Below are 16,583 nucleotides of genomic sequence, written 5' to 3'. Positions count from 1 at the left end.
GATTTTGCATCAAATTTTCCAATAAGATCTTTGTTGTTTAGAATGTAACAGTAACAGCCAAAAATATGAAAGTAAGAGATGTTTGGTTTTCTGTTTTTCCAGATTTCGTATGGAGTTTTGTTGATGATTTTTCTTATAGATACACGGTTCAAGATATAGCAAGAAGTGTTTATGGCTTCTGCCCAAAAATACCTTTCAACATTTGATTCTTCTAAAATAGTTCTTGCCCTTTCTTGTAGTGTTCTATTTTTTCTTTCAACAACTCCATTTTGTTGTGGAGTTCTTGCACATGAAAGATTGTGAGATATACCAAGTTCATCAAAAAAGCTTTTGAATGAGGCATTTATGAATTCTCTTCCATGATCACTCCTTACAGAGATGATGCTGGACTCCTTTTCATTCTACACCTTTTTATAAAATGTTTTGAATGATTCAAATGCATCATCTTTTTGTTTTAAAAACAGAACCCATGTAAATCTTGAGAAATCGTCAACAATAACAAAACCATATTTCATTCCTCCTAGACTTGTTGTTTTGACAGGCCCGAATAAATCTATGTGAAGTAGTTCAAGAGTTCTTTTTGTTGTTACAAAATCTTTTGTATGAAAGCTGCTCTTGACTTGCTTACCTTTTGCACAAGCTTCACAGATTTTATCTTTCTCAAAATTAAGTTTTGGTAAGCCTCTAACAAGGTCAAGTTTGGAGATTTTTGAAATCGTTTTCATGCTGATATGTCCAGCCCTTTTATGCCAGATCCATTTATCTTTATTGATTGATATAAAGCATGATTCATCAGGTAATTCTTCAAGATATAAAACATATAAATTTTTCTTTCGGTTTCCAGAAAACAAAATTTTTCCAGTTTTAGCTTTCTTCGCTTACCAGAGAACATAATTTTTCCAGTTCTGGCCATCTTGATTTCACATACCTTTGGCTTGAAAGTGACTTCGCATCCATTGTCGCATAACTGACTTATGCTTAATAGATTGTGTTTCAATCCTTCCACGTATTGAACATCATTTATTTGAGCAGAGTTTGTCTTACCAATGGTTCCATTACCCTTAATTTGAGCTTGATCATCATTTCCAAATGTGACCGAACCACCATCCTTCTTGATGAAGGTTATGAAACAATTTCTATCTCCTGTCATGTGCCTTGAACAACCACTGTCCAAGAACCAAGGCTTTCTCTTTGTATTTTGAAAACCAACCTGCATGTGATATCATTTCAGTCTTAGGTACCCACTTTGTTTTTGGTCTTTGAGAGTTAGTTTTTAAGTGGTATATCATTCTCTTTTAAGAAACAGATGTGTTGTTAGTTGTTGATTTTGAAATGGGTTTAACAACATAGGATTTAGAGGATTTGAACTTTGGTTTAAAAGAGTTTTTGAAACGTTCAACTTGTAATTTTGAACTTTCTCCGTTTGGGAGACAAACTGGAGAACGTTCTCCATTTTGCTGTTTCTTAGACACAGTTTTGACAAGATGATTCTCCTGTTTAAAAAACTTATTTCTTTCAATTTTTTCATCCCTTTTTCTAAAGTAGCAAGCAAATTCCAGATGTCGTAGTTTTTTACAATATGAGCATCTAGTCTTGCATTTTTCTTCCTTTCTTTCTGGGACAAAGAAGTTTTCATAGAGTTTGGTTTTTTGGGTTTGATTGAAACCAAGACCAGCTTTATCAAAAATTCCTATTTGAGATCCCATGATGTTATGAAAAGTTTCAGTGGCTTTAATGAAGTTCAGTAAATCAGTTTTGAGAAGTTCATTTTCATTTTTGAGTTGAACGTTCTCCGTTTGTAGCGCAGAATGTTCTTGACATTCTTCACTTTCAAAAACTCTTGTTTCTTTCAATTCTTGAATCATCTTTTTTAACAAATTATTTTCAGTTTGATTTCTTTCCTTCTCTTCTTTCTCTTTATAAAACTGTTCTTTCAGAGAACTACATTTTTGAATAAGAAGATTTGAGTCATTTAACAAGTTATCAAATTCATTTCCCATTTGTTGACATAAATGACATGGTTCAGAATTCATTACCTCATCTTCCTCTGTTTTTGCCATCAAGCATATGTTGGCTTCTTCTTCCTCTTCTTCTGTTGTTGGCTTCTTCTTCTTCTTCCTCAGTTTCTGATTCCTCTGAATCATCCCATGTTGTCATCATTGATTTCTTTTTGAAGGGAAATCGTTTTGGTGGATTTTTGTTTGATGGACATTCTGCTTTGTAATGTCCCAATTTGTTGCATCCAAAATATGTGACTTGGCTCTTGTCAATCTCTGTTTTAGGATTTTTGTTTTGAAATCCCTTTTTGATTTGATCTCTTCTTCTCATCATTCTTTGTATTCTTCTAGTGAGAAGCGCAATTTCATCAGCATCTCCTTGTTCATTTTCTTTTGATTCTTCTTCAACTGGTACTGTGATTTTATCTTGAGAAACTTTCAGTGCTATTGCCTTTCCTTTCTTGACTGGTTTGTCTTCTTGCAACACTACCTCATGAGCTCTTAGAGTTCCAATTAGTTCTTCCAGAGGCAGTGATTCAAGGTTCTTGGCTTGGCTTATAGCTGTCACCATTGGTCTCCAAATGATTGGAAGGCACCTCATGATTTTTCTTACTCTTTCTTGCACAGTATAAGCTTTGCCAAGAGAACGCATTTCATTTACTATTGTGGTGAATCTTGAGTACATTTCATCAATGGTGTCTCCTTCTTGCATTTCGAACAATTCAAATTTCCTTATACCAATGTCTATCCTTGTTTCTTTGACATGACTTGTTCCTTCATGGTGAGTTTGTAATGTATCCCAAACTTCTTTTGCAGTTGTGCATTCATCTACCCTTTCACTTTCTTCCCTGCTTAAAGCACATGATAAGAATAATTGAGCTTAGAGTTTAAGAAGTACCTTAGCTTTATCTTCTGCTGTCCAATCTGCTTCCTTTTTTAAGGCAGAATTCGAGTCATCTTGATCAACCCTTGGTGTGAAATCTCCATCTGTAATGATGCGCCACATTCCTGTGTCTTGAGATTTTAAGAACAACTGCATTTTGTTTTTCCAAAAATAATAGTCTGATCCATCAAACAATGGAGGTCGATTTGAGGATCCTCCTTCAACAATGTATTTTGCTTTCGACATTCTTCTAGATCTTTTCTCTAACACTTGTTAGGTGTTTTTGAACTTTTTAGAGACCGAGCTCTGATACCAATTGAAGTAACAATGTCGATTTACAAGAAAGGGGGTTTGAATTGTAAATATGCCTTTTAAAAATTACTGTTAAAACTTAAGAAAATAACTCAAGAATGATCTTGGTTATGAAACAGAAAACGGAGAACGTTCTTGGTTTATGTTATAAAACAGAGAACGTTCTTAAATTAGCAGAAAATCAGTTTCTATTTTATCTTAAATGATTAATGCAGTATAATAAAGAAGGAGAAAGGAAAGAGAATACCACACAAAGATTTATCCTGGTTCACCCAACGTGGGTTACGTCCAGTCCTCACACTGTGAGATTTTCCACTAAGTGTTTAAAATGAAGAACCTTCTTAATCTTACAACACCTAGAATAAATCAACCTTGATCTATTTCTTTCTTAATTACTTTCCACCCAGAAAGCAATCACAACACCTATCTAACCTTGATAGGAAGCAATCTTAAACAAACTATAAAGAAACTCTTATAGTTTGAGTTTTTACAAATGATTGAATTTGACAGAATCTGATATTGCTCAACTCTTGTTTGAGATGATGCGCCACATTCCTATGTCTTGAGATTTTAAGAATAGCTGCATTTTGTTTTTCCAAAAGTAATAGTCTGATCCATCAAAGAATGGAGGTCGGTTTGAGGATCCTCCTTCAACAATGTATTTTGCTTTCGACATTCTTCTAGATCTTTTCTCTAACACTTGTTAGGTGTTTTTGAACTTTTTAGAGACCGAGCTCTGATGCCAATTGAAGTAAAAATATCGATTTACAAGAAAAGGGGGTTTGAATTGTAAATGTGCCTTTTAAAAATTCGTGTTAAAACTTAAGAAAATAACTCAAGAATGATCTTGGTTATGAAAACAGAAAACGGAGAACATTCTTGGTTTATGTTATAAAACAGAGAACGTTCTTAGATTAGCAGAAAATCAGTTTCTATTTTATCTTAATTGATCAATGCAGTATAATAAAGAAAGAGATAGGAAAGAGAATACCACACAAAGATTTATCCTGGTTCACCCAACGTGGGTTACGTCCAGTCCTCACACTGCGAGATTTTCCACTAAGTGTTTAAAACGAAGAGCCTTCTTAATCTTACAACACCTAGAATAGATCAACCTTGATCTATTTCCACCTTAATTACTTTCCACCCAGAAAGCAATTACAACACCTATCTAACCTTGATAGGAAGCAATCTTAAACAAACTATAAAGAAACTCTTATAGTTTGAGTTTTTACAAATGATTGAATTTGACAGAATCTGATATTGCTCAACTCTTGTTTGAGAATAGATTCTTTATAGAGTATCTAATGACAATTTCGCAGCTGATATGTGAATGTGCAGCAGTGGCTGTTTCGCGAATTGTAGAAAATGATGTTGCCTTTGTTTTGCAGAATTTCAAGCTTAAGTGTGATTGTATATTGTTGATTATTTAGCACTTGAATTTCTTACCAAGAATCGGGATAATGGCCTTCTATTTATAGGCTGTAGATGTACTTGAATGAAGGTATAAGAGTTGTTGGAGAGACTTTGCTTTTTTGATTGAAATATTATTTTAGAATAAAAATAATACTTCTTTGAAATAACTTTTTGACTTTTAATGGTTTAGCATTTAAAGCATTTATGTCCTTTCTTTGACGTTTCTTCATTGATCTTGGATGGTACATTATCTGTCTTGAGTCTTGAGTGTAGCTAGAGAAGGTTGGAGAAGAATTGCAGATCAAAACAGAGAGAAACAGAGTTGATGTCTCTGTGCAGAAAAACGGAGAATGATTAACGTTCTTGGTTTATCAGTTTGAACTTTCTTGTGCTTCAATAATCATTCTGGAGTTCCCGTTTTAAACGTTCTGGATTTCCATTGTTATTGTCTTGTCATATGCCCAGATTGATCAAACTTTCTTGACATTTGAATTTTGGAGTATGCAGACCGTCATGATTTTTGTCTGTCTTTGAGTCCTTTGATCTTTGTGATCAAATAACCTTTTTGAGTCTGGATGATTTCTACTTGTTCCTTGCCATGTACTGATTAGATATGAATGATTTCCAGAGCGGACTCTTTGTCACAGGGATAGAAAAGATTTGACCAATATGCTGTGATGAACTCTTTTGAAGCTGGAGATCTTTATCTGTTTTAATGTTCTTGTTGTTATTTTCTTTCCTTTGCTTGATTCTGTTCTTAATTAAATTTACTCAAAAATACATGTTAAATTAACATAACATTTTAGAATCAAAATTAACTTTCTTAATTAACCTTTGTTTATTTTCATCAAAACTTTAAATATAGAGTTTGTCTCAACAAAGAATACCCATTTCTTGAGAGTTGTTTATTGAGATTTTTTTAGATAAATACACAACTCTAATGCTAATATGAATCTCTAGAAAAATGTAGTTTTTATTAAAAATATTATTTTGTGCTTACAATAAATTTAAAAAGGATTTTTATGGTTTCCTAAAATTAGCTAAACTTTATAATAATTTTTCTAAAGTCTACAACCCGAGTGACAGTAAATAACAATGCAAAACTGTTTCTAAGGTTACTAACTGGCAAAAGAGCAAACCCTTTTACTTCACCACCATTCACTAACTCTTTACAAGATCAAAACCAAAACAAGAGTCTCAAGTCTCAAGGATTATCGCCTCTCACTGTTTCTTCTCGGGTACTCTTTTTCTATTTCAATTCATTCTGCAATTGAAAATGTTTCAAACTTTTTTAATAAAAATAAAATGCAATGAATGCAGGTTTGGTATATGTTGGGAGATATCACAAATCGCTCCTCTGGATTTCCTCGCTCTTCTTCTATCACGTCTTCTTGGTTTCTTCCATCTTTCCAATTTTACTCTAATTTCTTATCTTCTTCCCTCGCTCAATTTTTTTCTTTTAAATGAAAACCCTAATTTTCAATATGCTTTCTGGTGTGATTGGTAACTCATTTAAGTCGTGCCCAGTGATGGAAATTTTGCAGAGGATGCACAAATTGATAAGCTTGTTGATCAAACAAAACTTAGTTTGTGGGATAGGCTTGGTAAAGCTGAAATGTTGGACACTGATTCAAGCTCCTTTTCTTGGGACATGCTCTCTTCACTTCACCATATCGAACACACCAGCAGCAATGAACTTTCTGATGATGAAATTAATAAAGCTCTTGAGGTTGCCTGTTTTCCTATAATCATAATATACTGTTTTAAATTATCAAGAAGATGAAAGACACTTGTAGTGAACAATTGTGTTAAAAAGAAGAGGAAGAAACGTTAGGAAGATTGTCTTTTTAGAAGAAAAGTTAGGAAGATATTTTGAAACGATGTTTTGACATTTTTAAAGTTTCTATAAAATGCTAGATTTGTTTTAAAAAATTGTAAAAGAAAGTAGAGAGGAAAATATTGGATCGACTTTAATTAGTTAAAGTGAAAAGGAAAACAAAGTAAACGGGCCCATATTAGTTTATTGATGTCTACAAAGAACTATGATTTTATTTTCTGGTTTAGGTTAAGTCGTTTTTATTTTTGCTTTTGCTTAGGGCTTCCGTCATGTATCAGCAATTCAGCATACGTTAATTCAGTCTTTCTAGGTGTCAAATCAATTATATTTCCAATGTAGATTGGTTAATTTTTTTAATCAATTTTTTGTTGTTATAGTAATTGTGTTTTATTTTCCTTTTGTGGTGCAGATGTGCATATTGTTTATTTTATTGGCTACTGCCTCATTTATTTCATTTGTGTCCACATAGATGACAGTAAATTCTGGAGGGGTTGTGTTCTTTGCCTTTTTCAATGTCCTTTTCAATGTCCTCGGCACTAATGATGCTTCTCCAAAGGAAGCAGCAGCTGTCTTAAAGATATCTTCATCAAGAATGGCAACACAGTCTGAACGCCTTGGATATGAATTCGCCAAGTGGTTGGGAGTCCAAACTCCACAGGTTGTGTGTTGTGTCCCTTCTTACTTAACCCAACCATAACATCTGCAACTTAATTTGTATTTTATCAAATTCATTTTTTACTTACATTTGTAAGATACAGGCTAGAGTCATTCACAATACCAATTTAGAATGGCTCCAAATAAAGAATGCTGCAGAAAAAGCAAAGGACGTAGCAAGTTGTGAGAATGATATAATTGGTGTAACGACATGTTCTGAACTTTTGGAAGCACTCGAGCTTAGTCAATGTCTCTTGTTTATGAGGTACAATTGAAATCTAGTTTTCATATGATATGGTTTTCAACATTGCTTCGATTGCCTTGTTACTTTTTTCACCTCTTGAGGATTTTCTTTTATTTCTGAAAATAGTCATGCTCCACTTTTCATGCTAAGGGCATGACCTGATAGTTTCGAATGTGATGTGCAAAAATATCATCCTATATATTTGTTACTGCAATGATTCAAGAAATACGATTTTCATAAAAAAATTCAGTATAACAGTCACAGTTTTTGGCAATAACCAAAAAATAACTAAATTTTTTGTGCTCTTCTCCATGTGTGAATTGTGATATTGTAAGTTGGGTTAGTTTGAACTAGGGTTTTTTGTTTGTTTTGGCATTGTTATTTATTTTGAGTAACTAGATCGTATTTAGTATCACTATTTCTCATAAAAACAATGAAAGCAATTAATGTGGTGTATTTTGCTGTGAATTATTCTCTTGCAAGATAACTTTTGATATTTATTCTAATGATTCACAATCTTTTGTAGTTATGTACATGGTTCACCTTTGCTTGAAAGCTCTAGCGCATTTGAATCACAAGATTCTGCCGAAAGAATATCAGAAGGCCTTGGCAGGGTAATGATGCTAGATCTTGTTATCAGAAATGAAGATAGGCTTCCGTGCCATCAACTTAGATGGCGTGGGAACCCTGCCAATTTGTTATTGGCTGAAAAGGCAATCTCTTCCCACCCTGCCAATTTGTTATTGGCTGAAAAGGCAATCTCTTCCCACCCTGCCAATTTGTTATTGGCTGAAAAGGCAATCTCTTCACATTTAGATACAATAGGAGAAGCCTTTGATCTTTTAATGAACCGACATAGACCTGGGATGACTAGAACTCTTCTAAAAGAAAGAAGGTCAACTTCAGTAAATAGCATATTGAGCTCTCATAATCATGGTATGGTATCACAAGGCTCTCATCTTTCACAGATGAGAGAATCATCCGATGACATGAGCCTTCAAAGTCAAACATCTAGAGAATCAATGTTTATTGGCTCCAACATTGTGGCTATTGACTCTGTTGTTCCTCGGCGACCCCCTGCTGGAAAACGGGCAGATGATCAGGTCAATTATCCTAAGTTGGTCGAGTTACTCCTAAATAGCTCTGATTTTTCCTCTAACTTGTTATATGATATAACTGGAGGGAAATTAGGAAGTCCTCCCTTAGAAGACATAAATATAACAGTTGATGTACAAGGAAGTGATGTAACATTAATAGTTCACGAGTTCCGCAGTGGTTTCCGTGCTGCTCTCAGGGATCTGCAAGGATTTCATACATTCCTGCATACACTTCACCAAAAACTTGATAACTTGTTACGATCGTTTAATAATACTATAAGCAAAATATCATTGGGGGAGTCTGAAAAAGAAGATTCGGTAATTTCTAACTCACCTTCACCTACCACTGGTAGTTGCAAAATATCATTGGGGGAGTCCGAAAAAGAAGATTCGGTAATTTCTAACTCACCTTCACCTACCACTGGTAGTTGTCCCTCTCCAACAAGTAAGGATAGGCTTTCCATTGATATCCATCGAGATTTTAGCGATACAGATTCACAGAGATCTGCTCCAAGGGCATCACCATCTTCAGGCAATAGAGATTTTTGTGACTCTGCTTCTCCTATGTCAAGAGAAGGTTGGCATGGTAAATCCTCTAAAGGAAGCGTGGAGCTACTTCACGGTTCCTGCTTTACAGCTAAGCTTCACGATTTTCATAAATTTGCCAAGGTTGGTCTCTAAGTAGCATTGTTTGTTTACTAGTACATGGCCTTGGTTCTGCTGATGCATTTATCCTAGTTATTGTTTAACTGCATTGTTCGCATTTTTGTTGTTGATTCATATGCTTGTTGTGCAAAATAAAATGACTTATTGCACATTTATGTCAACAAAATTAACTATTTTTGACAATGGTTTGGATGCGCTCTTGTTGGTTGTTGCTTTTCTGAGTGAGAGCATGAAATCTTGGGATATTTTTCTGATTTTTTTATTGTTTAATTGATGTGGTGTCTTTATCATGCAAAAACAACATTGTTTCTATCTTGCATTCTATTATTTTTCTTTCTCTTTGGTCTTATACTTTATCATACTTTCCAGGTTGATGCAGAATCTTATAAAGAATTGGAGCATTGGAATGAAATGCTTAAAAATGATATTATCAAGTTATGCCAGGAAAACAATTTCAATTCAGGATTTTTTGAGGGTAGTGACAGCAACACAGCTGTTGATGCATATGAATTGAAGGTATTTGAGTTTAAAATGTTATGTAGCATTATTAAAGTCAACTCATTCATAGGGAATACATATTCATAGAAAGTATTTACTCCATTAACTTTCAGGTCAGACTTGAGCATATCCTTGAGAGGATTGCATTGATATCTGAGGCTGCAAATACAGAGAGACCATCCGCCATTACAAATAGCCTGTACATCGGTGGAACACTATCCGCAAGATCTGTATACACAATGCAACACTTGGGAATCACTCATATTTTGTGTTTATGTACTAATGAAATTGGACAATCAGATTCTCAATTTCCTGATCTATTCATTTACAAAAATTTCTCTGTAAGTCATCTCATTTGTCTATTCATTATCCCCGATAGTTCTACTGATTTATTTGTCGAGGTTTTTGCGTAAGAATCAGTTGTCTTCCTTCTTGTCTAAACCTTGTTTATATTATTTATTCATGCATTTTCATATAGGACTAATCTAGTTTTTTATTGGCAATTATGGCAAATATTTTTGTGGGAGAAACAGTTGATTCCTAATGCTTGTGATAACATCTCCACTGTAATATGTATATTAGCCTTGATATAAATGGCTCTCACTGAATTTTTGGTTTTCGATGAAGTTCGACGAAAAGTCACTACTCAGAACACTAAATCACTTTTGTCAAAAGCTTAAACAAACAGGCCCTTATGCTTGTTATTGTACACATCAACAATAATATTTTCTGTTGACTTAAGATATCAAATTTACTCTTGAGCTAGGAACAAATCTTCATATTTGTTTTCACTCTCCTGTATGAACAGGTGTGCGACAATGAGGATGTTAACATCAGCAGCATATTTGACGAAGCTTGTGATTTTATAGAAGCTGTTGAGCGAACAGGCCAGAGTGTTTTAGTTCATTGCTTCGAAGGGAAAAGCAGAAGTGTCACTGTAGTCCTAGCTTACTTGATGCTCAGAAAGTAAGTAAACCTATTAATATAATATCGCCTAAAGTTGAAACTAGTGTTTTGTGGAGCCAGCCCTCCATAACCAAGTTATGTTGCAATCATAATTAAATAGTTTAATCTTAATGACAAATTATACTATTATTATTTACATGGTTGGTTAGGTGCTTCAAAACAGTCTAAGTATTCTTCAGTATGTATGATATTAGCAATCTTAAGTTTATCTTAAGAGTAAAGTTTTTTCGGAACTGAAATTGTTTGTGATGCAGGAAGTTCACATTAATAGAAGCATGGAATGCTGTGAAAAAAGTTCACCATCGAGCGCAGCCGAATGATGGCTTTGCTAAGATCTTACAGGAACTTGATCAAAAACTGTATGGAAAGGTTTCAATGGAGTGGCGGCGGTGGCGGAAACCAACGATGAAAGTTTGCCCAATATGTGGCAAGAATGCTGGATTGAGGAGCAATTCCCTTAAGCTACATCTACAGAGATCACATCAGGGAGTGTAGATAGTGCCAAAAGTCATTAACCATTTTGAATATTAGCCGTGGTGGGAGTGTTAGCCCCGTACAAAGGCAATTTAATTCAATGAGAGATTAATAGTATATTTCTCTTGGGCCATTCCATATTTATCGCCTCAAAATTTTAGCCATTGAAAGCAATTAAGCATATTCCTTTGGAGAGTTTGTGTATGATTTACTTTGTCACAATTAACTAGACAATGGGTTGTGTTTACGAGTATCTTACAATATAATAACGAAGCCTGATTTAGAAATAGATAAAAGTTTTATTTTGGTATCAGGAATGCTATTGTTGGGTTGTTTACGTGGGAAGAAACGCCAACCGTATCATTCCATAAACTAGGAATACTAAGTTAGAGGTACATTTCCTCTGTCAATCATACCTACGCATTCAATTTTAAAATAAAGTAAGTATTAATTTAAAAATTCTTTTAAAACATTTTGAACACTTCAATTATTTTTAAAATAACCTTGGGACTCACGTAAATTGTATTGTACTTGTAAACATATTTGTTTTGGATAAACAAAAGTTTATTAATATACAGATAAAATAAAACAAAAAATTTCAAAATTAATGTGTATATATTTATATGCAAATTTACTCAAAATTTCAAGTAAGGGTGAGAAAGCAGGTGAAATTTGTCTATCTCACAAAATATTAGTAAGATCGATCTGGTGAACTTCAACTCATCAGTTTACTTAATTCACATTGACTAACTTGTAAATGTTTGCTTATCTTTAAAAAAAAATGTTACTATTTTAAAATGTTTTGATTTTTCTATTTTTAGGAAAGGTCAACCTTGAATACTAGTTTTTCTTTCTATGCATAACTCCCTCTAAAAGTTAGGTTTTTCTTATCTTTGTGAATAACATTTCGATTTAGTGCCTGTTTATTTCTTTGGGACAAGACTTGATTTTGATATAGTTAATTTTGGTTAAAAGTGAGATAATTTTAGTCTATGTGAAATAAAAATATAATTTTTAGTTCTTACAAAATTATCAAATATGCGGTTTTAGTTTTTGCTATTAAGTGAACATATTTATTTAGTAGATCTTTTTCAAGCTTATTTACAACAATACAAAATGTTCATCCACAATAAATAAACTCAAAACTCGATTTTCATGTCTATATGTTCATTACTTTTATCTTAAGTTTTTTATATTAAAAAAACTACATTTAATTCATCCGATCTTAAAAGATTCTAAATTTTTGTTGAAGAAGTTTTTATAATGTTCTAAAATACTTGCAAAAAAGGATTTAAAAAATTTTAAAATTAAAAAATAATTAAACATGTTTCATTTCAACAGGGGCTACAACTGTTTACTAGATAATTTTTTAAAATTAAAAATTATATTTTTATTTTATAATAACTAAAATAAAAGTGTTGGAATTTTATAGAAGCTAAACACATATTTAATCCTATTAATATTGATTTATTTTTATGTTTTTTAAGCTAAAGGATACGGTTGCCTTGTGTTGCAAAAAATAAATGGACTTTTAGTCTTGGAGCCCAATTCTCAATGTTGTTTTTGTTTCAAACATAAAAGATTGATTTGGAGTAAAAAATAAATAAATTAAATGTTATATGTAAATAAGTTTAAAAAAAAAGAATAGACAAATTCATCAGTATTATTAATAAAAAAAAAAGTATGTAGCAGTGCTATGAATATTTTGATCAATATTTTTTTTTTTAATTTATCTATGTAAATAATACTATAGTATCTATTAAAGTTGGATAAATTAAAAGTTTTTAAATATTTATTTATTTAATTGACTCTAATAATTAAATAAACTATTTTGGTAATTAAAATCATAACTAAAAATATTATTTTAAAGTAAATAATATGTCATTTACTTATTAATAATTTAATTTGAAAATATCAAAACATTAATATTCAAATATACCGTAAAGTTCCCAAAAAATATAGTGTAGTTTAGCTATTTAATACATTCTTGGAATTTTTGTACCGACACATTTTGGAAAATACATTAATAATAGTATCTTGTATTCTTAAAAAAGATTTAAAAATAATCATAAAAGAAAACAAACAAATTTTGGGAAAAATATAAATAATTTATATTTATATTGTATTCTCAAACATACCGCGGCGGACACGCAAGGAGTGATCCTATACACGTCACAACGCACAAAGGACGGATAATAATAAATAATCAGACAAACTCAAAAGCGATTATTTAAAATTGATTTATGTGATTATTACACGTCCTAAGCGAATAATAATCCAGATTTAGATACACTGATCATCATCATATCATAACATTACAAAATTCACCCAAAAACCATACAAAATCGCCTCCAATAACTTGAAACTTTACAAATCGCATCATTAAAACAACAAAAAAGTTATATACATCTGGAAAGAAAATGCAAATAGAAGAGAAGGAAGCAACAAAATGAAGATTACAAGAGGAAAGAAAAGAAATCAACAAGTTGGAACGACGCCGTATCCAGCAACAGAATCAACGACATCGGTGCGTTTCACAAACCTACCTTTAATCCTAGGCCTAGTTTCCGCGTGAGCTTTACGAGAAGCATAACGAATCGTCTTCTCGAATCTTCAATTCTTCCTCTTCTCTCTATACCTCAACACTCTCGCTTCTCGATCCGCCGCAACCGCTTTGCCGATATCCACAGTTCGATATCTCCGATACAGCGTTTCCATCGGGAACAACTCCAACATCCATCGACGACGACGATACCTGATCAATCACAACAAAAAACAATTTGCTTACTCATATTCAACATTTCTATTTAAATATCAGGCTTAGAATCTCAGATCTCTTACACTGTGACTCATGGTGACTCTGACGGAGTTTCTACGTCTGTCTGAATATGCACGTTGTTGATCTTGTAAGAAAAAGGCTCGAAGTTACCGCGTACGGGAACGACAACATCGCTTTTGTTATCGATAGTGTCGTAATCGAGATCCGTGAACGGAATAGCTTCAGAATCGGAGAAATGTACGGAGAGGAGTTGAGATCTGCTTTACGAAAAGATATCAACCAGAATCGTAGTGGTTATTATTGTGGTGAATCGGCTTAACGGAGTGAGAATTGTTGGATTTTGAGTTTAAAAAAACTATTTAAAAATCGCAATTTATGTTATCGAAGTGGGTTGAGTCGCGAACTAAGTCGCTCTCTTTAATGTTGGAACACAATTAAGAGTGGAGGGTAATGGTGAAAATCGATAATTAAAAATTGTGGTGTTTTGAGAAGATGATGGAGAAAAAAGAGAGATTATGGAAGAGAGTATTTTCTGTTTTACTATGGTATCAAAATGACATTAGTCTTTCAAACAATACACACAAAGGTATTTATATGAGGTACAATGTGGAACCAAAAGTGGCCTCTCAGGAAATTTCCAAAAACAACTTTTCCAAATAAGCTCTTTTACGAAACGCTTCCTAAAGCCACTCATTTGAATTATATATCACTTTCAATACACCACCTTAATTCAAATGCTCCACATTCTTCATGCCTAGCTTCATCACAAGTTTCTTGAAAACCTCATTCGTAACGCCTTTCGTCAACAAGTCTGCAACTTGTTCTTCGCTTATGCAGTACCCCAAACGTAACTGTCCGGAACTCACTAATTCCCTCAAATAGTGAAACCTCATCTCAATATGTTTGCTCCTCCCATGTGCTATGGGATTCTTAGCAAGGTTGATGGCTGAAACATTGTCCATCAACAGCAAAACAACTCATCTCGTGTTGTTGTCCAGCTCATGCAGCAGGTTCACTAGCCACACAGCTTGGCATGCACATAACGAAGCTGCGATATACTCCGCCTCGCAGGAAGAGAGAGTAACCACCGGCTCCTTTTTAGAACACCAAGAGATTGGTGCCCCTCCGAACATAAAGACATAACCGGCCGTTGATTTTCGATCGTCCTTATCTCCGCACCAATTGGAGTCGGTGTATCCGAGTAATTCACAATTTTTGCCCATGTCATTTGCAGGAAATAAAATTCAACAGCCAAAAGTACCTTTCACATATCTAAGTATCATCTTAACCGCTGCCAAGTGTGATACCTTCGGCTTCTCCATGAACCTACTTGCAATACCGACACTAAACGCTAAATCTGGCCGCGTATTGCACAAGTAACGCAATGATCCTATCAATCTCCGGTATTGAGTAGGATCCACATCTTGCTCATCTTCACTCTTGGACAGCTGTAAACGTGCCTCGGCTGGTGTTGTGGCAGCATTGCAATGCTCTATATCACACCTCTTCAAGATCTCCATTGCATATCTGTTTTGATGCATGAGCAGCCTCAACTTTGTCTTTTGGAATTCTATGCCTAAGAAGTATTTCATTGTGCCAAGATCAGTCATTTCAAACTCCCTCATAAGCTCTTCTTTGAACTTTGAAATGTAACTTTCACAGCTGTCTGTAATCAATAAATCGTCCACATAAAGACAAAGTATGATTACTCATTCGCTTGCATCCTACTTCACATAAACACCATGTTCGGATACGCACTTCTTGAGACCAATGTCTATAAGAAAACCATCTATGCGTTTGTTCCAAGCTCTTGGAGCTTGTTTCAAACCATAGAGTGCCTTCCTTAACTTGTAGACCATTGCCTCTTGATTTTGAATCACAAAACCAGGTGGCTGTCCAACATAGACCTCCTGATCAAGTGGACCATTCAAAAATGCCGATTTGACGTCCATTTGATATAACGGCCAACTGTTGTTATTAGCTATCGCAACAACTAACCGTTTCATGTCTTGCTACCGGTGCGAACACCTCATCAAAATCTATCCCTTCCTTTTGCAAAAATCCATTGCAACTAATCGAGCTTTATGCTTGATTATTTCAGCTTTCGGATTTGCTTTCACTTTGTAGACCCATTTCACACCAATAGCCTTTTTACCTTTCGGTAAATCAACCAACATCCACGTATTGTTCCTTTCAATTGATTCCAGCTCTTCCTTCATAGCACACATCCACTTTGGATTGCTTAATGCCTCTTCCGTATTCACCGGTTCGGATTCGGCCATTAGAGCGAAGTGAATAAGATCACCCTCATTGTTGGTCTCGCTATCTTGGAATAGTTCACAATCACGGAGTCTTTGAGGCAATGCTCTTTGCCTTGTTGGTCGTCTACTTGATTCACCTGTTTCAGTTCCGAAAGGTTGTTGTACAGCACCTTCAGCAGGCTGAAAATTCCAATTTTCCTGCATGAAATCGATTTCCCCTGGAGGTAAATCGATTTCCACCTCACCAAAAACAGTTCCAGCAGCTCCAGGATATTGATTTTCGTGGCATAAATCGATTTCCCGAACTGATATGGCAGTTTTTCTGCTGTCAAACTGTCGTATCTCATCCATGATCACATCTCGACTAATTACGATCTTCTTGCTACTCACATCAAACAACTTGTAGCCTCCGGTAGGATGATATTCGACAAGCAACATCATTTCACTCTTGTCATCAAGCTTCTTTCGAAGCTGTCCCGAAATATGTCGAAATGCTACC

The 16,583-nt window shown here is 34.2% G+C and overlaps 1 protein-coding gene and 1 pseudogene across 2 annotated transcripts; one reads left to right on the top strand and one right to left on the bottom strand.

Annotated features, from left to right (window-relative positions):
- The first annotated feature begins 5,669 nt into the window (after positions 1-5,669).
- On the top strand, positions 5,670-11,291 carry LOC101496106 (dual specificity protein phosphatase PHS1-like). Of its 2 annotated transcripts, XM_012715595.3 has the most exons (10): positions 5,670-5,846; positions 5,929-6,002; positions 6,136-6,337; positions 6,915-7,103; positions 7,204-7,364; positions 7,870-9,109; positions 9,476-9,622; positions 9,718-9,945; positions 10,413-10,570; positions 10,825-11,291. In XM_012715595.3, the coding sequence occupies exons 2-10, from the start codon at positions 5,938-5,940 to the stop codon at positions 11,063-11,065; spliced, it is 2,631 nt and encodes an 876-aa protein (XP_012571049.1). In that variant the 5' UTR covers positions 5,670-5,846; positions 5,929-5,937; the 3' UTR covers positions 11,066-11,291. The 2 variants fall into 2 exon arrangements, with proteins under 2 accessions (XP_012571049.1, XP_073225124.1); XM_073369023.1 differs by having other exon boundaries at positions 5,699-5,846; positions 5,929-6,337; positions 6,855-7,103.
- A 2,015-nt stretch (positions 11,292-13,306) lies between these two features.
- Positions 13,307-15,046, bottom strand: LOC101500113 (uncharacterized; annotated as a pseudogene).
- Between the last annotated feature and the right edge of the window lie 1,537 nt (positions 15,047-16,583).

This window comes from Cicer arietinum, chromosome 5 (assembly GCF_000331145.2).
Source record: "Cicer arietinum cultivar CDC Frontier isolate Library 1 chromosome 5, Cicar.CDCFrontier_v2.0, whole genome shotgun sequence".
NCBI lineage: Eukaryota > Viridiplantae > Streptophyta > Magnoliopsida > Fabales > Fabaceae > Cicer > Cicer arietinum.
Note: the sequence above shows the minus strand (reverse complement) of the source record. Positions and strands in the feature narration are given on the sequence as shown.

Bases quoted from the DNA above. Each gene is read 5' to 3' on its own strand.
- LOC101496106 (XM_012715595.3), top strand. From the start codon at position 5,938: ATGTTGGGAGATATCACAAATCGCTCCTCTGGATTTCCTCGCTCTTCT. The intron at 6,003-6,135 runs GTTTCTTCCATC...AGTCGTGCCCAG, and splicing joins TCTTCTATCACGTCTTCTTG to TGATGGAAATTTTGCAGAGG. The intron at 10,571-10,824 runs GTAAGTAAACCT...TTTGTGATGCAG, and splicing joins GCTTACTTGATGCTCAGAAA to GAAGTTCACATTAATAGAAG.